The 23,956-nt window shown below is 37.7% G+C and overlaps 2 protein-coding genes and 1 long non-coding RNA gene across 3 annotated transcripts in view; 2 read left to right on the forward strand and 1 right to left on the reverse strand.

Annotated features, from left to right (window-relative positions):
- The window catches only part of LOC147841852 (uncharacterized), a 202,938-nt gene that overhangs the window by 32,704 nt on the left and 146,278 nt on the right, over window positions 1–23,956 (reverse strand). The gene's annotated exons all lie outside the window — the stretch shown is intronic.
- On the forward strand, window positions 9,396–14,614 carry LOC147841853 (uncharacterized). The gene is made up of 5 exons (XM_087274346.1): window positions 9,396–9,608; window positions 9,692–9,994; window positions 11,386–11,622; window positions 13,822–13,874; window positions 13,960–14,614. Exons 1-4 carry the CDS (start codon window positions 9,491–9,493, stop codon window positions 13,851–13,853), a joined length of 690 nt encoding a protein of 229 aa, XP_087130472.1. The 5' UTR covers window positions 9,396–9,490; the 3' UTR covers window positions 13,854–13,874; window positions 13,960–14,614.
- On the forward strand, window positions 17,336–23,547 carry LOC141376706 (uncharacterized). The gene is made up of 5 exons (XM_087274382.1): window positions 17,336–21,352; window positions 22,550–22,603; window positions 22,909–22,947; window positions 23,232–23,278; window positions 23,357–23,547. The coding sequence occupies exons 1-4, from the start codon at window positions 21,145–21,147 to the stop codon at window positions 23,264–23,266; spliced, it is 336 nt and encodes a 111-aa protein (XP_087130508.1). The 5' UTR covers window positions 17,336–21,144; the 3' UTR covers window positions 23,267–23,278; window positions 23,357–23,547.

Genomic DNA, 23,956 nt, shown 5'->3' on the forward strand with positions numbered 1-23,956 from the left:
GTAACAGACATAAACACAACCCTAAGCACCCTACCAACCACACTAACAAGCACCATCATGGTAACACACATCCAATTAAAGTAATGCAATAAACATAATTTATCAACATTAAATGTTACATAAAACTCAAATGTGTATAACTGAAGAGAAAACAAACACTAAAAAGGAACAATGTCAACAAAAAAAGCATAAAATGTGAAGTCTTATGCAGGGAAAGTAAATTTACAGTTATTTACTCTATATATATATATATATATATATATATATATATATATATATAAATATATATATATATATATATATATATATATATAGTATTAAGAAAACATACTGTTAATCAGGTTACAGATTTTTACTTTTAATTTTAGTATTTAAAACTCTCTATGTAAGAAATACATTTATATTTAGTCATTTTTCAGATGCTTTTTTTTCTAAAGCAAATTACAATTGTGTTGCCTCTTCTTGTTGAATACATAGGCCAAATACTAAATGACTGCAACATATAGCTGCATGCTTTAATACAACATAACCCCGAAAGCTTAATTCCAAAAACACATATATGCATTGCTTATAATTAGAGGACAAGGCAACTTGGATGTAGCCTCCCAAACATAAATTAAAATGTATTTTTCCCCCAATTTCTGTTTAACGGAGAGAAGATTTTTTCAACACATTTCTGAACATAATAGTTTTAATAAGTCATCTCTAACAACTGATTTATTTTATCTTTGCCATGATGACAGTAAATAATATTTTACCAGATATTTTTCAAGACACTTCTGTAACTAGGTTAATTAGGTTAACTAGGCAGGTTAGGGTAATTAGGCAAGTTATTGTATAACGATGGTTTGTTCTGATTATCGAAAAAAAAATAGCTTAAAGGAGCTAATAATTTTGTTCTTAAAATGGTGTTAAAAAATTAAAAACTGCTTTTATTTTATTGCGAAACAAAACAAATAAGGCTTTCCCCAGAGGAAAAAATATTACCAGACATACTGTAAAAATTTCCTTGCTCTGTTAAACATCATTTGAAAAATATTTAAAAAAGAAAAAAAAATTCAAAGGGGGCTAATAATTCTGACTTCGGCCCTGTTTACACTAATGAGTTTTCGTTTTAAAAACGCATAAGTTTTGCTACGGTTACGCCATCCGTCCACACTACGCCGGAGTTTTCAAGCGCTGAAAACGGAGCGTTTTGGAAACGCTGAAGAGGCCGTTTTCATTCTAAAATACCGCTGCTCCATGTCAGTGTGGATGGGAAAACGGAGACGCCTGAAAACGGAGGCGGGGCTGCAGACATTTGCCTCTCTGAATCTGATTGGGACTTTTCCTCAATATTAAGTAGCCTACACACACAGTCTCGTATCCTCTCCTTATAAGTTCAGACTTAGAAAGTTTCACTCACGAGATTATGTCCGGTAATTCTTCAAAGGGAACAGTTTACTTCATAACCTCCCTGCTGAAAAATCCAGCTTAAACCAGCCTAGGCTGGTTGGCTGGTTTTAGCTGGTCGACCAGGCTGGTTTTAGAGGGGTTTTGGCCACTTCCAGGCTGGTTTCCAGCCATTTCCAGCCTGGTTTTAGCTGGTCAGGCTGGAAAATGACCAGCTAAATCCAGCTAAAACCAGCTTGACCAGCCTAGCCAGGCTGGGAGCCCAGCCAAAACCAGCTATGTCCAGCTTAAACCAGGCTGGTCAAGCTGATTTTAGCTGGATTTAGCTGGTCATTTTCCAGCCTGACCAGCTAAAACCAGGCTGGAAATGGCTGGAAACCAGCCTGGAAGTGGCCAAAACCCCTCTAAAACCAGCCTGGTCGACCAGCTAAAACCAGCCAACCAGCCTAGGCTGGTTTAAGCTGGATTTTTTAGCAGGGCTAATTCACTTCATCCTGGCTACGTCTTTTAACTTTCTCAACAATAAAATTATGACATGATTTAAGGAACTGCCAATTTTCATTTTGATAATAACAACTAAACAGACAGCAGAAATGTTGAGGCGTCGTGCTGAATACAGGCTACGATCATCTACACTGTATGCATAACAAAACGGAGCCTATAACATTACTGCCTCCTTTCGTTTTCATTGAAAATACGAAACACACCCTCTCTTTTGCTGAATATCAGTTTTAATAATCAATAATGGCCATTATAAAAGTATAATGTACAATAAGTTTATACAATACAGGAAATAAAACAATCAATCAATCTAGAGAATGTACGTGGTTCCATTAATTATTAACTTATCTTCACGCTCAGCCAAAACACGTTACCTGAGAACAAGTAATTGATTCAAAAGACCAAAGTCGAGGAATATGTCATTAGATAAAGACAATAAGATGACTGAAATATTATGTTTAACAAATAGAGTGAGATTAGATCCAGCGAGAGATGCTTGATGAGCAGTCCGAGCACAGCTCTCATCTTGGTAGATATGCTGCAGTGCATGCCAAAGAGAGTGTGTGTGGTCTTGTGATGTGCGTTTTCAGCGTTTTAGTGTGGATGGAGAACTGTTCAGAAACGCTGGGTGAAACGATAGTGTGGACGTGGATCATTTTCATTCTAAAACGCCATTTTAAAACTAAAATGCACAAGTGTAAACGGGGCCTTCAACTGTATATGCTGAGCACTGCATCTTCATGTGCTTTTCACAACATATTGTTTTCCTATTTATAATGGGTCGGTTATTGTCGATATTACATCACGTTTATAATATTGCATGGCTTGGACCTCTCTGTGCACTTTTTTTATATTCCCATTCCTGTGTGCCGAGTTCTATGTTTTTAGAAGCTAAAACTCTGATGATGATGAGATGATGAGCCCTAAAAAAGAGAATGAAAAAAAAGACTCTAAAATAGTGCATTTGTCAATAGATTCACTAGACAATAAAAAACTATAATATCAGAAATGATTATGCACACTTCATACACATAGCTTTAACTGAATGTGTCAGTAAGTGTGGTCTTATCTAACTTTCATCCCCATGCTGGTAACTGCTTGCATCATGAAGTGGTTTCCTGTCTGATGCCATGCTTCCTAATATACTCAAGGAGTAAGTCTCATTCACTCTCTCTTTCATACACTGGCTGTTATGGAGTTGCTCATCTTAACAGTTTTTCAGCTCATGATGGAGGTTCAATCTTTCGGTAGGTGATCTCTGCATTGAAAAAAATAATCAGATGAAGTACATGTTTTTAAGGTAAGTGTAGAAAATAATTTAATACAAATTTCAAAAAGAGGAGCAAAAAAATCGTCATATCTAAATGTAAATTGTGGCATACCACAAGGATCAGTTTTATATATTGTTTATAATTTACATTAATGATATGTGTAAGATATCATAGTTATTTTATTTTTTTTTTGCAGATGATTCTGGGGATATTTTACCAAAACCTACAGAAGAAATTGTCATTAAATATAAGTAAAACAAAGGGTTATGTTATTTGGGAAATTAAAAAGTAGTCATAATAAAGAGATTTAGATTTACATATTGATAATAAAGTTTTAGAAAGAGTATATGCAAATAAGTTTCTTGGTGTTGTATTGGATCATAAAATTAGTTGGAAACAAGGCTGTGCAATTAATTGAAAATCCGATTACCCTCAGACAGGCTCAGAGACGAGCAGAGCACACACATCCAAAGCCATCTTAATGTGAGTGCTTTAATTGTCAAATACATGCACATTTGTGTCAGAGCGTGGTGTTTAGTGATTATTCATATTAACCTTCATTTGTGTAATAAACAAACAAGTTGAGAATCAAAAGACACGTAAAAAGAGAAACCATATCAGAGCCGCACTATTGTTAAAGTGACAGTGCACAATATTCCTTCTGCCACCTGTTTTTATTATTAATCAAACAACAAAAGGAGAAAATCCCTCACTGCTCTTGACTCATTATAGCTGAAGTTTTTTTCTTACAGTGAAGATGGTTAAAGCACAGTTTAAATATAATAGTTTTAATAACTCATTATATCTTTGCTATGATGACAGTACATTATATTCTACTAGATATTTTTCAAGATAATATTCAGCCTAAAGTGACATTCAAAGGCTTAATTATTGTAATCAGGCAAGTCATTGTATAACAGTAGTTCTGTAGACAATCAAAAATATATATTGCTTAAAGGGGCTAATAATATTGAACTATTAAATTATATTTCAAAATATTTAAATTTGCTTTTATTCTAGCCGAAATAAAACAAATAAGCCTTTCTCCAGAAGAAAAAATATTATAGGAAATGCTATTTAAATTCCTCTCTTAAACATCAGTTGGGAAATATTTATATAAAAAGAAATACACAGAAGGGTGAATAATTTTGACTTCAACTGATAATCGTTTTGAATAATCGTGATTACAATTATGACCAAAATAATGGTGATTATGATTTTTCCCATAATCAAGCAGCCCTATTAGAAACCACAAATAAATAATGTGATATCAAAATTAGTCAAAACTGTAGCAATAATGTATAAAGCAAGATTTATCCTGGACAATAAATCAATGTATATATTATATAACACACTTACATTGTCATATATGAGTTATTGTGTTGAAATTTGGGGAATACATATAAATCTAATTTACGATCCTTATGTACAATGCAGAAAAAATTAATTAGACTGAAAGAACATGTGGGGTATTTGGAGCTTACAAATCCTTTATTTTTTTTTAAACTAAAGATACTTAAGTTCAATGATTTGGTTTAATTTAAAACAGCAAAACTTGTGTTTCAAGCTAGGAATAAATTACTTCCAAAATGCATAAAAAAGTTTTTTGAGGAAAGACAAGGGCGATATAATCTGAAAGAAGAACTAAATTTCAGGAGTTTGAAAACAAGACAACTTTAAAAAGTTTGTGTATGTCTGTCTGTGGTGTAAAACTATGGAACAGTCTGAATCAGTCTCTCAAACAATGTCAGGATAATAATTAATTAAAAAAGTTGTATAAATATATATTATTAAAGGAATATAATGATGAAGGTGATTGAAAAAGGATAAAATAAGAAAGGTATGATACAATTTTAATTAATGGCTATTTGCAGTATGTATTTTTTTGGGGTCTATGTTATAAAATGTAAAGGTACAAATGAAATCAAACATATAATATTACAAAGATGCCAAAAAAGTAAAAAAAAAAAGTCTCATGTAAAAATAAGAGAGGAGTACAAGAAGAAATAAGTTTAAGTAATAAACAAATGATGTACGTGGTAATGGGGTGGTAAAATCATAAGCTTGTGCTTCATCCTACTCACTTTTTGACCATGTTGAAATTTATTTTTTGTTAATGATATTTTATGTATGATATTTCTGTTCGAAAATAGATCAATCAAAATCTAATCAAGTGGTTGCAAACAATTTATATGGGCTAAATTTAAACAAACAAACAAACAAACAAACAAACAAACAAACAAACATTACTTAACTGAGTTGTTTAAATTCAGTAAAATAAATAATTTCAGTTCAGTAAATTCAATAAATTGTTTGTAGCCTCTTACTTTAAAAACATGTACTACATCCAATGAATAATTGTTTCCAGTGTGCTGTGAATTGGAGTTCCCCTTCAGAAGGGAACTCCTACATGTGTCTGTATAAACAGACTTTGGGAGTACTTTAGACGACCCATCACTTGTGAAGATATAAAAATGGGCCATGGGCCACTGAAATGGCCAATGAATTTTCGGAGCTTAGCTCCACAGCTGAAACTGATGAGCCAATTAGGGCTATATCAGTCAGCTGTGCGAGTCAGCTCATCAGAATTGTTGTTCTGCTGAGCTGACTTCCAACGTTGAAGAAAGCATTTCCTTCACCAGTGCAGTAGAAGACGTTTTAGCGGCGGTTGAGCTGAGTTTCCCGTCCCCTTGGCGTTTCGCTGGTGATCTAAAAGAGCAGTTTCTACAGAGAGCAGAATTCCCTAAGAGAGCACACCGTCGTGCAGCGCGTATTTTTAAAGATGTCGTTTCGACCGTGCGTTTCTGGATTCGGTGGTTTCCTCGCTCCGGATGACAGGCACAAGTATTGCGTCACATGCTTGGGGGTCTAACATGTTGATTGCATTGCGATTACTTGATTGTTGTGCAACTGAGGTCGTGGTCAGCTCTTTTATTAGGGCAAGTCACCCTTGCTGCTCCCCGCCAAGCGGTTAGCACCTGGGCAGGCCTAAAGGTTACAGTGGGGGCTACTCCGTCACATTTGGGCCCGCGGACCCTTTGCTCCTTGTCAGTGCACTCTGTTTCTGCTTCGAGTGTGAGCGCTGGTCCATCCTCCGCGCTGGTCGCGCTTTCATTAGATGATACTGGGGGTGTGATGTCCATCGCTGCATCAGAGGGCGGGTTGACTTGCTCCGAGGAAGATCCAGACCCCCTGCCACCCTCTGGGGTTGTCAGTATGGTTACGGATCTGGAATCGGACATGTTAGCCGTGTTATCCCGGGCTGCTTCGGCCATGGGGCTGGAGATGGCTTGTCCCCCAGAACTGCCGCCAGACCACTTAGACAGGTGCTACGTGGGGGTGAAGAAAAAGGCAAAGCCTTCTAGACCCCCCGTCCCCTTCTTTCCGGACGTACACGGAGAGCTAACGCAGGCATGGAGGGCACCTTTTTCTGCCCGGTCCTCGTCGGCCATTAATCAGCTACTTGTGCCCTGGGGAAGACGATGGCCACATTAGTGGTCCAGGAATGCCACCTTTGGCTGTGCTTGGCTGATATGAGTGACGTTGACAAAGGTCGCTTTCTTAATACTCCCATATCACAGGCTGGCCGTTGGGGTGTTCACCCATGAATTCTCCGCGGTGAAAGAGCAGTCCAAGGTTAAGTCATCTATGAGGAGGCTCAGAAAACTGCTCCTCTCGCTGCCCTTTCCGCTGCGGCAGCTCCTCGCCGAGGGCGTCCACCCGCGGCTTCAACATCTGCTCCGCTGCCTGCTCCACCGGCCAAGCGACAACACCGAGCCTCCCGTGGGACTGCGACACCACCGCCCCAGGGCGCCGCTAAGTCTGGTAAAGGGACCGCAAAGTGTTCCCGTGACGGGCCATTCGCAGAAGAGGGGACCTGCTCTTTCCTCGGTGGGGGGGCCAAGGATTATTACATCAGTCCAAAACGACTCTGAACTCATCGCTGCCAGCCTCCGGGCCAGCGGCAACCAAATTTCCAAAAGAGCAGTTTCCTCTCTCTCAGGATTGCGCTAACTCGAGCACTGCCAGTCTGGGATGCTCCGTCTTCCAGCTCGCAGCGCCGGGACCCCTCGCCTCAGGCCCTCAGAGTGCAGCAGAACGGACTCCTTTCTCTCACTCCGGCCTCACTGCGGGATCCAGGGAGGAAGGTAAGAGAAATTCTCTTATTTTAAGCTCTTTCTCGGGGCGCACTGCTTCCCGGGATCAGCATTCCCATCCTGAGCTGCCCCTATGCTAGCAAGTCAGTGATCGCTCCGATGGTGTCATCAGTGCGCGCTCTTCTGGCCTGGTTAGCATCGCTCAACGTTACACGTTGGCTCATACGTCATATGGACAGTCAGACTCGGCTATGCGATTCAGTTCGCTATTCGCCCTCCCAAGTTCATGGGTGTTCTTTTCTCGAGGGTTATTCCCGAGAGTGCCCCTGTCTTGCAAGAGGAGATTGCTATCCTTCTGGCGAAGGATGCAATTGAGCAGGTCCCTCCAGCCGAGATGAGGTCCGGGTTTTACAGCCCACATTTCATCGTGCCCAAAAAGAGCGGGGGGTTAAGGCCAATCCTAGATCTGTGCAGACTGAACTCATTTACACAAAATGCTCATGCAGAAACGCTTGCTTCAGAGTGTCCAGTGTCTCAACTATCTCGACGACTGGCTCATTCTAGACTCATTACGCGATCAGCTTATTATGCACTGGGACAAAGTGCTTCGGCACCTCGACCAGTTGGGCTTTCAGGTCAACCAAGAGAAGAGCAAACTTTGCCCTGTGCAGAGCATCTTTTATTTCGGGTTGGAGCTGGATTCGGTCGCAGTAGTTGCGCGCCTCTCAGAGGAGCGCGCCAGGCTGATGCTTTCCTGTGTAAACAAGCTCCACAGGAAAATAGCAGTCCCACTGAAACTTTTTCAGAGGCTCCTAAGGCATATGGCATCCGCAGCCACTGTCACACCACTCGGTTTGCTCAAGATAAGACCTCTTCAGCGTTGGCTTCGCGACCGAGTTCCCAGACGGGCATGGCGCGCAGGCACGCACCGGGTGCGCATCACTCCGCTGTGTCTCCGCATCCTCAGCCCTTGGACGGATCTGGCTTTTCTACGGGCCGGAGTGCCCCTAGGGCTAGTATCCAGGCATGTTGTCGTAATGACAGATGCCTCCAGCACGGGCTGGGGGGCCGTGTACAATAATCATTTGAACAGCTCTTTATCTGTTACGGTGGTCAGCAGAAGGGAAGTGCCGTATCAAAACAGAGGTTGGCCCACTGGTTAGTTGATGCCATCGCCCTCGCGTATCAATGTCAGGGCGAGCCGCGCCCTCCTATTGTGAAGGCACACTCTACTAGAGATGTAGATTCCTTGTGGGTGTTATCTCACGGTGCCTCTCTCACAGATATCTGCACAGCTGCGGGTTGGGCGACACCCAACACATTCGCAAGGTTCTTTAATCTTCGAGTGGAGCCAGTTTCCTCCCGGTGATTGGGTAACTCCAATCAATCAGGGAGGAATTTAGCTCGGTGTCACAAACGCTTGCTGTATCATGCTCCCTAACCCAGAGATGCATGCGCTTTTTTTCTACTCTACTAGTAAGTTTCCTTTCTCAGGCGAACCCTAAAGAGCTCCTCCGAGGCCCCCAGCATCAACTCAGCGGAGGAGTCGAGTGCATGGCTCAGTGTGCAGTTGGTTCTCTGATTTGATCTACATGCATATTGAGGATCGGTGCCAGCTATGTGCATCCCCACTTGGTGATGCCATATGCATTATTACCACTGTGTGTTTCCCCTTATTAGGCGGTCCCGTGTTTTCCCTAAACCCCTAACCAGCTTATCATATGTAGCACTCCCCCTCATTAGGGCCAGTCCATATGTCTCTTTACCATCAGGTCTCCCCTTTCTGGGTAGCAGGTGGTCTCCGCTGCGTCCTCCCCCTGCGGGGACTGGTGCTTTCCCAACGAACTGTCGTATTTCCAAAAATCACTAGTCTATATTAGCTATTCGTTCCCTATTCAGGGAACATGGGTTACGTACGTAACCAGGATGTTCTATTGTTTGTGTATTGTATTTCAGCATGTCTGACCAGTGTGTGTAATTTTAATATAAACTATGCTCATTCATCTTTCATTTTACAATAGACTATTACAATACAAATCTTTCTGCAGGTGTGCCACCTTCTACTGTTCATGTGTCTCCAGTTGTCTTAAAAGAGTCTAAATCAGTGAAGATCAGCTGTGTGAGACGGCAACATGGATAACAGTGTTAACATGTAATTTCCACATAAAAAGTGAAAAGACGGATATACAAATAAATGAAGTGTGTGAGCTTAAGCTTACGGGTGCTGAAATGTTCAGATGGGCTGGCGAAAAATCACCAGGACTCATCAAAATGAACTGTAACTACAAATTATTTCACGCAGACCTGGAATCAGATAACTATCCTCCTGTCACAGTGATGGTTCTAGGTGAGATATTTCACAGCTGTTCTTCTGTGTTGGAAATGTATTACAATTTTTTTATTAACTATGAATTCTTTGGCTCCAAACAGATGCACTCAAGAAACCCACTTTATTTGTTAGCGAAGATGGTGATGTGTTCATCACATCATGTGAAATACCACATTCAGTCAGAGCCGATTTCACCTGTAGTCTCTACACTGAAGATGGAGCTCTTCTGAGCAGAAATCACTCTCAGAGGAGTCAGAATGGAGAGCAAAACCTGTGTGTGCTTTATTCCAGCTACAGTAAACTCTTCACACAGTCGGTTAACAGCAGATGGTTGAGCTGTGATTATTCACTCAAGATTGAACCTGACATCAGATCACCACACAGTGTCACACATATCGTCAGAGGTGAGAACTTTTCATTGAATTGTTCATTCATCCATGTCCCTTATTTATCAGGGACTGGGAGACATCCAGGGCAAAGCAGTGGCGCAGTAGGCAGTGCTGTCGCCTCACAGCAAGAAGGCCGCTGGGTCGCTGGCTCAAGCCTCGGCTCAGCTGGCGTTTCTGTGTGGGTTTCCTTTATTCATTCATTTTCTTGTTGGCTCAGTCCCTTTATTAATCCAGGGTCGGCACAGCAGAATGAACCGCCAACTTATCCGCAAGTTTTTATGCAGCGGATGCCCTTCCAGCCGCAACCCATCTCTGGGAAACATCCACACACACATACACACACACACTCATACACTATGGACAATTTACCCAATTCACCTGTACCGCATGTCTTTGGACTATGGGGGAAACCGGAGCACCCGGAGGAAACCCACGCGAACGCAGGGAGAACATGCAAACTCCACACAGAAACGCCAACTGAATCGAGGCTCGAACCAGTGACCCAGCGACCTTCTTGCTGTGAGGCGACAGCACTACCTACTGCGCCACTGCTTCACCAAATTGGCCCTATATTGGTTGACAATTTTTAAAAGTTTTGCAGCGAAATTAGCTCATAAAATTATTAATATCTATTCATAACAAGTTATTTTTAAATTATGAATATTTATAATTTTATGAGCTTATTACGCTACAGTTTCTTGTCAGAAGCTGTGACGTCCCTCATCTCATTTTGGGTGCTTTTGCCTTGTGCTCAAAAATTGCTCTGGGCTTGTCGTGGTATTGGAAATGTCTTAATAATTTGGATGGCCTCATCAATTTGTTAGCAAGAACTTAATGCACTGTGGCTGAGTCAGGGACTCTTTGATTGAGAAAATGGAATAAAACCATATTCAGGTAACTATATTAGTATTTCCTGCATTTGTGTTTCCAGTATTGCTAGCGCTGCGATGTGAAATTTCTGGAGCTTCCTCACCTGGGTCCAGTATGCTGGGGTGATTAGCATTAGCTGCTGAAGGTGAATGAGCGAGACTTTATCTTTTTTGTGGAGGACGAATTGCAAATCTGTCCATTTTTTGGTCAGGCAGGGGATAAAATTAACTAAGGAAACATGATCGCTTTCCTAATTGTCCACTGCTAAAAAAATGTATAATATGACGCAACCCCCCACAGAGCTTGCTGAGGCCCAATCTGGGCCAGGACCCCCTTGGGAACCGCTGAGTTATATGAAAAAGTGGTGAATACTGACTTCACGAAGCAATTGAACTCTCAAAAACTCTAAATCTCAAGAATTAAAGACACACAAGCGAGACGAAGGGACAAGCAAATAACTGAGAAAAACAAAGGCAAACTTTTCAGTCACATGTTGTTCATTTTACTGAATGGATCCTTATATTTTCCTTCATCAGGTATTTCTCAGGCCAGACTGTCAGCGTCTGCTTCAGTTCTTCAGGAAACAGACACAGTTGCTCTGAGCTGTGATAATACTGAAGAGTTGAAGATGGAGACATGTGTCTTCAGCGTTAATAGAAGAGTCTCAGATCAGAGTTCATCAGTGAACATAACCTGCTTCTACTCTGCGAAGAAGGGACCAGTTTCTGTATTTTCATCTCCTCACTCTGAACAAGTGACAATAACAGTCAAGAGTAAGTTTTTTTATTTTTATTAATTTGTCATTATTTACAATAGCCTTGTTTGGTAACCCACAAAAACACTTCTTAGTGTACTCCTAAGAATTTCATGTAGAATCTACAGTAATGCAGCAGTTCACCAGTAATTTACTGTAAATAAGCAAGAATACTGTATTTATGTTTACTGCACCATTTATCTTGCAACATGTGTAGTTATGGTATTGTGTTTCTTTACTGTAAAATATACAGTAATTTTCACAATGCCCTTTAAAATGCAGTAAAAATACACACCACATAACTGTTCTACAGTAAAATAAAGTTCATATTACTGTTCATTACTGTGTAATTTACAAAAATCGTTAACAATGTGGCATTTATTCTGAGGTTTAGTTCTTTCAATAATAATTTTAAAAAATGTTTTCCTCTAAAGCAATGTTTCTCAACTACGTTCTTGGAGGACCACCAGCTCTGCACATTTTCCATGTTTCCTTAACCAGACACACCTGATTCAGATCATTAGCAGACAATAAAAGACTTGTAATGGGTGTGACAGACAAAGGAGACATCCACAACATGCAGTGTTGATGTAATCCTCCAGGAACGTGGTTGAGAAACACTGCTCTAAAGCACCTTCTTTCTGGTTTGAATCTATTTAAATGTTCATTTATAGCTGTGAATAATCAGGGGGAGAGGTTTTGTCCTGTGTTACTTTCTTCATGGTGCTCCCCTAAACTTTCACTTTTAAAGACACAGTAACACTTTACAATATGGGGCATGTAGTTACACTGTAAAAAATGCTGGGTAGCCACACCATCAAATTGTGTTGGGACAACATGAAGGAATAGGGTATATGCCGAGCTAATGTGTTTCCCATACTGATACACTTCCGGTGACCTTTGATTTTGAACTTCCAGTAACCGTTGAATTTTCTTCCATTTTATATGGTTCCTTTTACAGCAACGATGTTGTAATTCAAACATACATTCCGTTAAACAGACTTCATTTAATTGTTCAAGCGTAAAACGAGACAAAAAGCTGTTTGCTCACGCGCTGACAGAATCAGCAGGCTTGCGCAGAAGCTCCATTGAATATACTGGGGTAAAATAAATGCTGATATTATAAAGACATGGTGGGGAAAATGTTATTTAATGCAGTGCTTCTTGTACAATCTGAGAACCACTTTATATCGGAGATCACTCAGCCAGGGGAGATCGCTGATTTTTAAAGAAAACTGACCTTAAACTCGCCGATTTTGCATTGGCCTACAGTTCGCGGGAAGCGATTAACCCAGGTTACTGGCAAGTTAAAAGTCCTATTAGCATGCTTCGGCATATACCCTATTAATTTCACTTACTTGTTTTAACAAATTAAAGTGGATTGAGCATAAAATAATTAAGTTGTCACAAAAAAATACTAAAGAATTGTGTTAAGCTCATTTTAAATATATAGTTTGAACAAACAGCAAATATATTTTTTGAGTGTAATGTTAGTTAATGTATTTGCTAGCATGAACAAACAATTATTACAGTATTTATTTATCTTTTTAATGGTATGATTTTTATTGTTAAAGCAATTAGTTACTTTACTTTGAGTAAACCCATTGCCTTAAAAGCAACACATTGACTTTACTTTGCAAAGTGAGTAAATTCGTTGAAACGGTTAAGTTGACTTAACTTAATTATAATTATGCACATAATAACTAATTTACTTAATCATTTTAAGGCAATGGGTTTACTCAGTTTTTTTAAATAAAGTCAACAAATCACTTGAAAAGCAATGATTTTACTTGTTTTTTAAAGTTATGCAAGCTAATCGCTAGTCACACATACAGTAGTAAATTAAAACACAGTCATTCATTAATAGTTCATGTTAACTCAGAGTGCATTAATTAATGCATATATGTTGAACTATGAATAATTAATGCTGTTTAAGCATTGCTCATTGTTCAGGTTAATGAATATATTATCTGACATCTTGTAAAGTGTTTTAGCATTTAACAAAAATCCAGACCATTACCATTGATCTTAATCAATGAAGACACAGTGGATAAAAGCAATTAAATTACAATAAATATAAATGTCTTTATAAATAAATAAATAAATAAATGAAGTCTTTCTTCACTCTTGTCCATTTTTTCCTCATATTTTCAGACTAGTAACATAAAACTGCAATTTTTTAAAACAGATTTATTTTAATTTTTTTTTCTTATGACAGATTATTTGCGTTTCTGTCTGACCTCTGACTGATCTGTCTGTGCTGCTTTGCCAGTAAGTACAATATACAAGAATAGTTATGCATAAATATACCTTCATGATACAAAAACATCTGATAATAAAGTCTGTATTTCTGCAGGTTCTGAGGATGTTCTCACAGCGGTGAACTACACCTCATGCCAGATCTTTTCATTTCTTCACTGCTTGATTTCTTCACTTGTTTGCTAAAATAAAATTCAAAAGTAAGAATAATAACAATCTTGGGTGGGCTGTTTATAATAAAATGGGAATGGTTGGTGATATTAACGTCCTGTTTGTGGCACATTAGTATATGTGAGGGGGCAAACTTTTCAAGATGAGTGGTGTCCATGGTGGCCATTTTGAAGTCAGCCAATAGGAATGACCCACTTCCTATTGAAAAAGTTGGATCCAAGATGGCCGATTTCAGAATGGCCACCATGGTCACCACTCATGTTGAAAAGTTTGCCTCCTCACATATACTAATTTGCCACAAACAGGTCATTAATATCACCAACCATTTCCATTTTATTAAGGTGTATCCATATAAATGGCCCACCCTGTATATAAAGAAGGAAAAGCACCCCTGTACTTCAGCAACTTTACTGGCTTCCTGTTAAGTCACATATTGATTTTAAGACCCTGATTTTAACATATAAAGCAGTGCATGGACTAGCACCTGACTAAATTTACCTTTATGCCTTTTAGCGCTTTGGGTCTGATAAAAGTGCACTATAAATAAAATGTATTATTATTATTAAGAATGATAGCATCCTAAAAAAAAAAATAAACAACAACAACAACACAAATATATGTTGCACAAGTGCTAGATTTAAAGGCATAGATAGATGGAGTCCCAATGCATTATTTGTATTATCATGAGATTGAGAATTTCGGCTTTCAGCTCTTTGTCAGCGTTAACCAATAAGGAAACTCTTTAAACAAATGGACAGCAACACAATTATTTTGTTGTACTGCATATGTGATGTTTCATAAAGTCATTTCGAGAGGAGCATGTGATATGATTAAGCACTGCTGGCCACTCATCTGTAATCAGTAATAATCCAATCCGAGTAATCCTAGCTTACTATAAACGGATCACTTTCTCCTTTTTGCCCTATCTTTATTTTGGAAGAATCCCCCTTCCATCCCATCTCCTCCTTTTCCTCCCCTTTCTAAAAGGGGAACTATCGAGACCTACCTGATCTCGGATCCCCTGATATGCTTATTGTACGGCCGGGAGCCCTGGGCTTAAACATCTCCGAGCTCAGGGTTCTCTCCCGGGACAGCATGCCAAAACTGCTATAAATGCTAAGCATATCTAAGTGGGAACTCTTGAAGCTGTAATTTGCGAGCAAGTTTACCTTATTCAGTCTAGCTAACAAAAAAATCAATATTTCTCAAAAGCTTTTATAACTTTCATTATGATGTCTACACTGTAAACAATTTTAAGACAAAACATCAAGACAACAAATATTTTTATGTTGATTGAAAGTTCATTTATTCATTTTCTTTTCGGCTTAGTCCCATTGTTAATCAGGGGGCCCAACAGCAGAATGAACCGCCAACTTATCCAGCATATGTTTTATGCAGCGGATGACCTTCCAGCTGCAACCCATCACTCAGAAACATCCATACACTCTCACACACATACACTACAGACAATTTAGCTTATTCAATTCAACTATAGCGCATGTTTTTTTACTTTTGGGGGAAACTAGAGTACCTGGAGGAAACCCACACGAACACGGGCAGGGAGAACATGCAAACTCCACACAGAAATGCCAACTGATCCAGCAGAGGTTCGAGCCAGCAAGTTTCTTGCAGTGAGACCTTCTTACTGTGATCGTGCTACCCATTGCACCACCGTGACGCTCCTGCTTAATCAACTGATTTTTTGCTTGTACAAAGTTAATATTTAGTCAGTTTGATTATGGCTAGAAACATAAATATAATTAATCTAAAAATGTAAGTCAGCAAAAATTTATTTACAGTGTAGTAATTCATCAAAAAAACCTGTTATTTCAAGTTATTTCAACGTCTTTATCAAGCTGAAAACAATAAGAATATATACAGGCACCAATAGCCTAGTGGTTAAGTGTGCCGACATACAGTATAGCACCATGATGCTCACGGCGACTAGAGTTTGATTCCCAGCTCGAGGTCCTATGACGATCCTTCCCCTCTCTCTCCTCCCAATGCTTTCCGGTTAGTCCTCCACACTATCCTATCACAATAAAAAGGCCAAAACCCCTAAAATAAATATACAAAATAAATAAAACAAAATGTAGGGCCCTGTTGACAATGAGATACCACACTGACAACCAGATATATAATATCTGAGAGCTGTACATCAAGAACAATAAGACAATCAGCTGATTAAAAATGTTCAGAATTCAACTGTATTATTTCGTATATTGTGACACAGAGACGAATACAAGACATATTCAAAGACATATTATGTAAAAGAAATTATAAATAAAATACAGAATAGATCTGTAATTTCCTCTAACAATTTATCTGTATGTGCTTGTTTTATTCATGAATTAAAATTCATCATCCATTCATTTTCTTTTTGGCTTAGTCCCTTTATTACCCACATTGGAATGAACCGCCAACTTATGCAGCATATGTTTTATACAGCGGATGACCTTCCAGCCGAAACCCATCACTGGGAAACACCCATACACTCGCATTCACCCACATACACTACAGACAATTTAGCTTACCCAATTCACCTACAGTGCATGTCTTTTTTACTGTTGGAGAAACCAGAGCACCCAGAGGAAACTCAAGTGAACACTGGGAGAACAGGCAAACTCCACACAGAAATGCCAACTGACCCAGGCGAGGCTGAAACCAGCGACCTTCTTGCTGTGAGGTGACAGCGCTATACATAATTAACCACCCCATAAAAAATCATAATAATCCAGTTTATTTATTTATTTTTTCCAATGCACATTTCATTTTTTCATTGCATTGGTGTCATTTGGTCTAGTATCTTCTATCTGTGCTAGTTTGCAGGTCAGCAAGATTTACAATTGCACATTTTAGTCATTGATGAACTTATATCAATGCCCATGATCAGAAGACCATGATTAGTAAGAATGACTAAAAGGGACATAACATTAATTACACATTTTGATAGTTATTCACTATATAAATGTTAGGTATATTGTTATTTTGCGTTTTTATCGTGTGCTATTTCGAGATGTTCTGGACCACCAGAGATATATTCTCTGATTACTTCTGCACCAGCCACATCTCATTCTATATCTGAGAGTGAGAGCACATCGTTTCTCAGGAAATGATCACAGATAATTTGAGGCATAACAGACATTGTCTGGTGAGCTAAATAAACCTGCTGAAACCCTGCAAGTTAACAATGTGGCCACACTTTTAGTAACTGCACCCATTTGTATCACGAGACTGAAGAGTGACTTTTTTCCAATTTCTTGTTTAAATAAATCACTTTTTTTTTTTTAATTTAAATGGACAGCAACACAATTATTTTGTTGTACGTCATATGTGAAGTTTCATAAAGTCATTTCAAGAGGAGCATGTGATATGATTAAGCACTGCTGGCCACTCATCTGTAATCAGTAATAATCCGATCCGAGTGATCCTATAGCTTACTATAAATGGATCACTTTCTCCTTTTTGCCCTATCTTCATTTTGGAAGAATCCCCCTTCCATCCGATCTCCTCCTTTTTCCTCCCCTTTATAAAAGGGGAACTATCGAGACCTACCTGATCTCGGATCCCCTGATATGCTTATTGTACGGCCGGGAGCCCTGGGCTTAAACATCCCCGAGCTCAGGGTTCTCTCCCGGGACAGCATGCCAAAACTGCTATAAATGCTAAGCATAAGTGGGAACTCTTCAAGCTGTAATTTGTAATTTGCTTTTTATTATGTTCTGAATTTTTTTTCAATCAATAAGCAAATGTACATTTTCTGCATTAAATATTAAATAATTGTGTACTAATTCGACCACTGTGAATACTGCATTCCACACTGTAAAAAAACTGCATTAAATTTAGTAAAATCAAATAAAATTTTCTAATAATCTCCTCTTACATGTCAAGCAGTCTAAAAATATTAAGTTAAATCTTGTAACTAAATAAAGGTAAGCATAGTGGTGCAGTGGGTAGCACAATTGTATAAGCGTTTCTCAGTGATGAGTTGCAGCTGGAAGGGCATCTGCTGCGTTAAACATATACTGGATAAGTTGGCGATTTGTTTCGCTGTGGCAACCCCAGATTAATAAAGGGACTAAGCCGAAAAGAAAATGAATGAATCTACTATCTTCATTTTGGAAGAATCCCCCTTCCATCCGATCTCCTCCTTTTTCCTCCCCTTTATAAAAGGGGAACTATCGAGACCTACCTGATCTCGGATCCCCTGATATGCTTATTGTACGGCCGGGAGCCCTGGGCTTAAACATCCCCGAGCTCAGGGTTCTCTCCCGGGACAGCATGCCAAAACTGCTATAAATGCTAAGCATAAGTGGGAACTCTTCAAGCTGTAATTTGTGAGCAAGTTTACCTTATTTAGTCTAGCTAACAAAAAAAATCATTATTTCTCAAAAACTTTTATAACTTTCATTATGATTTATGATTATGAATTTTATGACAAAACATCAAGACAACAAATATTTTTATGTTGATTGAAAGTTCATTTATTCATTTTCTTTTCGGCTTAGTCCCATTGTTAATCAGGGGGCCTCACAGCGGAATGAACCGCCAACTTATCCAGCATATGTTTTATGCAGCGGATGACCTTCCAGCTGCAACCCATCACTCGGAAACATCCATACACACCCATTCACACACATACACTACAGACAGTTTAGCTTATTCTATTCACCTATAGCACATGTCTTTGGACTTTTGGGGGAAACTAGAGTACCTGGAGGAAACCCACACGAACAGGGGGAGAACATGCAAACTCCACACAGAAACACCAACTGATCCAGCAGAGGTTCGAGCCAGCGAGTTTCTTGCAGTGAGACCTTCTTACTGTGATCGTGCTACCCACTGCACCACCGTGACGCTCCTGCTTAATCAACTGATTTTTTTGCTTGTACAAAGTTAATATTTAGTCGGTTTGATTATGGCTAGAAACATAAATATAATTCATCTAAAAATGTAAGTCAGCAAAAATGTATTTACAGTGTAATAATTCATCAAAAAAAAAAAAACTTGTTATTTCAAGTTATTTCAACGTCTTTATCAAGCTGAAAACAATAAGAATATATACAGAGGTCAAAGTCTCTGTAGAAAAAAAAATTGTATTGTTGACTTTTAAAAATACATTTATCTGTACTTCTTTCATTAGTTTATTTAATTGATGCAGATTTAGCATGATTTGTACAGTTTTGAAGCTTGGGTTGTAACATTACACCTATTTTAACTGTGTTGTGTTAAAAAAACGTAGCATAAAAAATTAAGCATAAAAAAACAGTAGGCCCTTACTTGTTAAGTTGTTATTATTGCTTTTTATTATGTTCTGAATTTTTTTTCAATCAATAAGCAAATGTACATTTTCTGCATTAAATATTAAATAATTGTGTACTAATGCGACCACTGTGAATACTGCATTCCACACTGTAAAAAAACTGCATTAAATTTAGTAAAATCAAATAAAATTTTCTAATAATCTCCTCTTACATGTCAAGCAGTCTAAAAATATTAAGTTAAATCTTGTAACTAAATAAAGGTAAGCATAGTGGTGCAGTGGGTAGCACAATTGTATAAGCGTTTCTCAGTGATGAGTTGCAGCTGGAAGGGCATCTGCTGCGTTAAACATATACTGGATAAGTTGGCGATTTGTTTCGCTGTGGCAACCCCAGATTAATAAAGGGACTAAGCCGAAAAGAAAATGAATGAATCTACTTCAATCTTTATTAAAACCACCCATGAGCTGAATGATTTTGTCTGAATGAATGTGAAGCTGTCTGTTGAGCATCAGTATATGTAATGTAACATATGTCAGTAAGTGTGGTCTTATCTACACTTTCATCTTCAGACTTCTCAGTACATTAACTGGTTTCCTGCTTCTGCTTAATTTATGTAGTGTTCGAGTCTCATTCTGAATTTTCCCACCCTCGCTGTAATGAAGTTGTTCATCTTCATCGGTTTTCAGCTCCTTATGGAGGTTCAATCTCTCAGTAAGTGATTAATAATACAATGTATAATTATACTATTCAGAAATATGTTGTGAAGCATGTACAGTTAACTAATGTCTCAACATTTTTTTACTTAAACCTCTTGGGATTTCTAATTTGAATAATCTTAATTTCCTAATCTTCTTAATCTTAATGTTTCTAGAGGGAACAAAATATATAATTGTACCTTTAAAGGTTCCAAATTGGTCCTTAGGGTACAATTTTGTACCCAATAGTTCTATAAGGGTACAAACGTTCAGATTTAGGTTTGAAATGTTTTTTTTTTGTACCTTTTATGACACATTTGGGTACAAAATTTTACTGTAAAGGATCAATTTGGCACCTTTAAAGGTACAATTATATATTTTGTTTCCTATAGAAACAAAATTGTACTTTCAGCTTATGATCAGACCAAGACAGAATCAAAGGGTGTGTGGAACAACAATAGGCATTTGCATTTAGTAGCATGTTAGATCTAAAGAGTTAATGCCTATAGGGAACAAATTTGAATAGAACTCCCCTAGGTAGGGGCACACCCTTATCAGTGCGTCAAAAGATAACTAGAGTTATAAATCTATTATTTTGATTATTTGTGAGGGAATGAGACCATTGTACCAGTCACACTGAGGCATTTCAAATGATATCAAACATGATAGATAAAGTCACTCGCTTTCCCTCATTCTCACTCCATGGATTGTGGAGGCAATTATCTCTGTGTTCATAAACATTGTTTGTACTGTCGATATGTGAAAGCATCAAAGTATCTGAGATTTCTTAAATCTTACAAGCTGTTCCAGTAATCTGTCAAAATATCTCTGTAATAATCTCATAATTAAAATATTACAGAGAAGATCATGAAAAGGTCATAGAAAGTCATTGGAAAAAGAAAATGCTTAAAAAAAACAAAAAAAAAAAAAAACAAGAGAGAATTCCTGGACCAGGTTTTTCTAAATATCTATTCCAAAAATGCAAGCCAAATAATGTCATGTTGCTTTCTGATCACTGTTTAATGTATTTTCTCTCTGTTTAATTCATTAGGCTTTCCTCCACCCACACTGTCAGCGTCTGCCCAAGTTATTACAGAAACAGATACAGTAGAGCTGAGCTGCGAGTACACTGAAGATCGGGTAAAGGTGGAGATGGAGATGTGTTACTTCCAAATAAATCAAAGAACATATAACTCAAAACCAAATCCCTCATGTCTGCTGTCCATCACTGGATCTCAGATCAGCGCCGGATCAAACGTTCAGTTTTTATCTGCTAAAATTACCTGCTACTACACTGTGAAGATGGAAGATAATCTCGTACCATCTCTCTTTTCTGATCCAGTGACAGTAACAGTCGAGAGTAAGTGTTTTAAAATACATATTTTGAAATAATTTACAGTATTAAAACTCTCAAAAATAAACAGCTAGACCTACTTGTATTTGTGAAGCTAAAACGTTGACAACTGGCACAAAAACCAGCGATTAGCATTACATCTTAATTTAACTGTAGGGTTTTTTCACAGTAAACCATTTATGTCTTCCTTATAATATTTTGTTCATTGTTAATGGGTAAAATAAGCTCTAATTTCATTATAGAATATAACTGACAAGCATACAACATTGTAAAATGACACGTGACAGTTATAGAAAAATTATCCAGTAATACAGGAAGGACATGCATAGTGGTTAGCAGTGTCACCTCACAGCAAGAAGGTCGCTGGTTCGAGCCCTGGCTGGGTCAGCTGGCATTTCTATGTAGAGTTTGCATGTTCTCCCCATGTTGGCATGGGTTTCCACCGGGTGCTCTGGTTTCCCCGACAGTGCAAAGACATGCGGTATAGGTGAATTGGATTAACTAAATTGGTCATATATGTGTGAATGAGGGTGTTTGGGTGTTTCCCAGTCATGGGTTGCGGCTGGAAGGGTATCCACTGCTTAAGAGATATACTGAAAAAAGTGTTGCATGCAGAACTGTTGCAAACAATTAATTTGTGTTGAATTTAAACAATCAAATTAAATTGAATAATGTTCAACTTAATTTGTTTGTTTAAATTCAACACAATTAAATTGTTTACAACCACTTAACATTAAAAAAATGAGTAAATCCAAGGAATCATCTTTGAATAATTTTTTTCAGTATATGCTGGATAAGTTTGCGGTTCATTCCGCTGTGGTGATCCCTGATTAATTAAGGGACTAAGCTGAAAAGAAAATTAATGAATGAATAAAAAAGTAATGGAGCTGAAGAAGGTCTGTGTAAAATTATTTGTATTATTATTTTTTGTATTAGTTTTTGTTTTTTTGTAAGGTGTATTTATCATGCTGTTTTGCAAGAAAAACTTCAGATGAAAGTCTGAACAAGGTTTTGTATTATATTGTATTGTAAGTAGCCATGTTTAAGCAGGACAATGTACATTGAACAACCAGCTAGACGTACATAATCCCTAAAATAATTGACCTTGGAATGTCGTGGCTGACCAATCACAATCAAGTACTGCAGAGAGCCGTGTAATAAACTGCACATTTAAAGAGATATTATTTTGAATTGTTTGTTCAGCTCCATCAGCGACCTCTACTGGAGTAATGCTGACATATTCAAAACCAAAACCAAGTGAGTGACCTTTAAGTGATTCTCAAAGTAAAAGTTTTATTATTTTACAGACTGAAAAAAAAAAAAACATTTCTGGAAAATTATTGCAAAGAATTAATATGGGTTGTATTTAACAAACAAATTAAATTAATTAATGTTCAACTTTATTTCTTTTTTAAAATTTAGCCCAAATAAATTAACAACCATTTAACTAAAAAAATTAAAGATAAGGAATTTGAATACTTTTTTGCAGCGTTTATTCTTTATTATGCTGTAATATATAGACTTACAGTATTAAAGACTTTTATCTTGAATTCTTGTTTAAGATTCATCAGCGACCTCTACTGGAGAAACCACAGAAACCTGTAAGTGAAGATTGCCTTTATATAAAACGTTATTGCCTCATTTCACTTTAAATTCCCTTTGTGTTAAAATGAGTTTTAAAAGAGTTATGAAAGCTTTTATTTTTTATCAATATTTACTCTGAATGTTGTCCATTCACTCAAAACACAACACTGAGAGCAAGAATATTTTTTCAAAGACAACCTTGATTTTTAAATTGAATTAAACATATTTAATATAAAAGCCTAACATTATTTCAGAAATGATCTTATTAAACATTATCATTACACTTTTTTTTTGTGCGCAGACTCATTGCTTAATTTCTGTCTGGTCTCGGACTGATCTGCTTTACCAGTAAGTACAATGTTAATTGTGGATAAACTGAATTTCATGATATAGAAATAATTGATAACCAAGTCTGTATTTCTGCAGGTTCTGATGATAATATTCTCCTGCCAGATGGAAAAAAATGTTTTTAACTTCTGCATACTCCTCAAAACACCAAAGACCTGCTTCATTTCCAAGTCTGAAAATAAATCAAACAAATACATGTCCATAAAAGGATTTTAAAGTGTGCACATTATACACAAGGTATAACTAATAAACTGTTATTCTGATCAACAGGTCCTGTTTTTTTTTTTTTCATTTTCTGAGCAAAAATGTATGTAATGTTGGTTAAATGTGTTAAAGTTGCTCTAGTCAGGATTTTTAATTACAGTTTGTAATTGTAACCAAAACATGTGGTTACAGTAAAAACCTTTATGTGGGTGTGTCCAACTTTGAGAGGTCACGCCCCTACTCCTCCTGACATTTAAATGAAACACACACATAGTCAGTGCAGAAAAGTCTTTACCACAGGAATAGGATTTCTATAGGTTTCTTCAAATTAAATTTAAGAATTTTCATAATTTTCAATTATGAATCAAATTTCAGACTAAACGCTCAATTTTTTTTCCTAATGGCCCAGTAAAACATAAAAAAAAAATAAGAAATTGAAAACATATTATTGTAAAGAAGACAACTAAACCACAA

Source organism: Danio rerio, chromosome 11, assembly GCF_052040795.2.
Source record: "Danio rerio strain M-AB ecotype USA chromosome 11, GRCz13ab, whole genome shotgun sequence".
Classification (NCBI taxonomy): domain Eukaryota; kingdom Metazoa; phylum Chordata; class Actinopteri; order Cypriniformes; family Danionidae; genus Danio; species Danio rerio.

Excerpts from the sequence above, each read along its gene's own strand:
- LOC147841853 (XM_087274346.1), top strand. The coding sequence starts at position 9,491 with ATGTTCAGATGGGCTGGCGAAAAATCACCAGGACTCATCAAAATGAAC. Across the intron at positions 9,995-11,385 it reads TGTCACACATATCGTCAGAG|GTATTTCTCAGGCCAGACTG; the intron begins GTGAGAACTTTT and ends TTCCTTCATCAG. Across the intron at positions 11,623-13,821 it reads AGTGACAATAACAGTCAAGA|ATTATTTGCGTTTCTGTCTG; the intron begins GTAAGTTTTTTT and ends TTCTTATGACAG.
- LOC141376706 (XM_087274382.1), top strand. The coding sequence starts at position 21,145 with ATGGAGATGTGTTACTTCCAAATAAATCAAAGAACATATAACTCAAAA. Across the intron at positions 21,353-22,549 it reads AGTGACAGTAACAGTCGAGA|CTCCATCAGCGACCTCTACT; the intron begins GTAAGTGTTTTA and ends TTGTTTGTTCAG. Across the intron at positions 22,948-23,231 it reads TGGAGAAACCACAGAAACCT|ACTCATTGCTTAATTTCTGT; the intron begins GTAAGTGAAGAT and ends TTTTGTGCGCAG.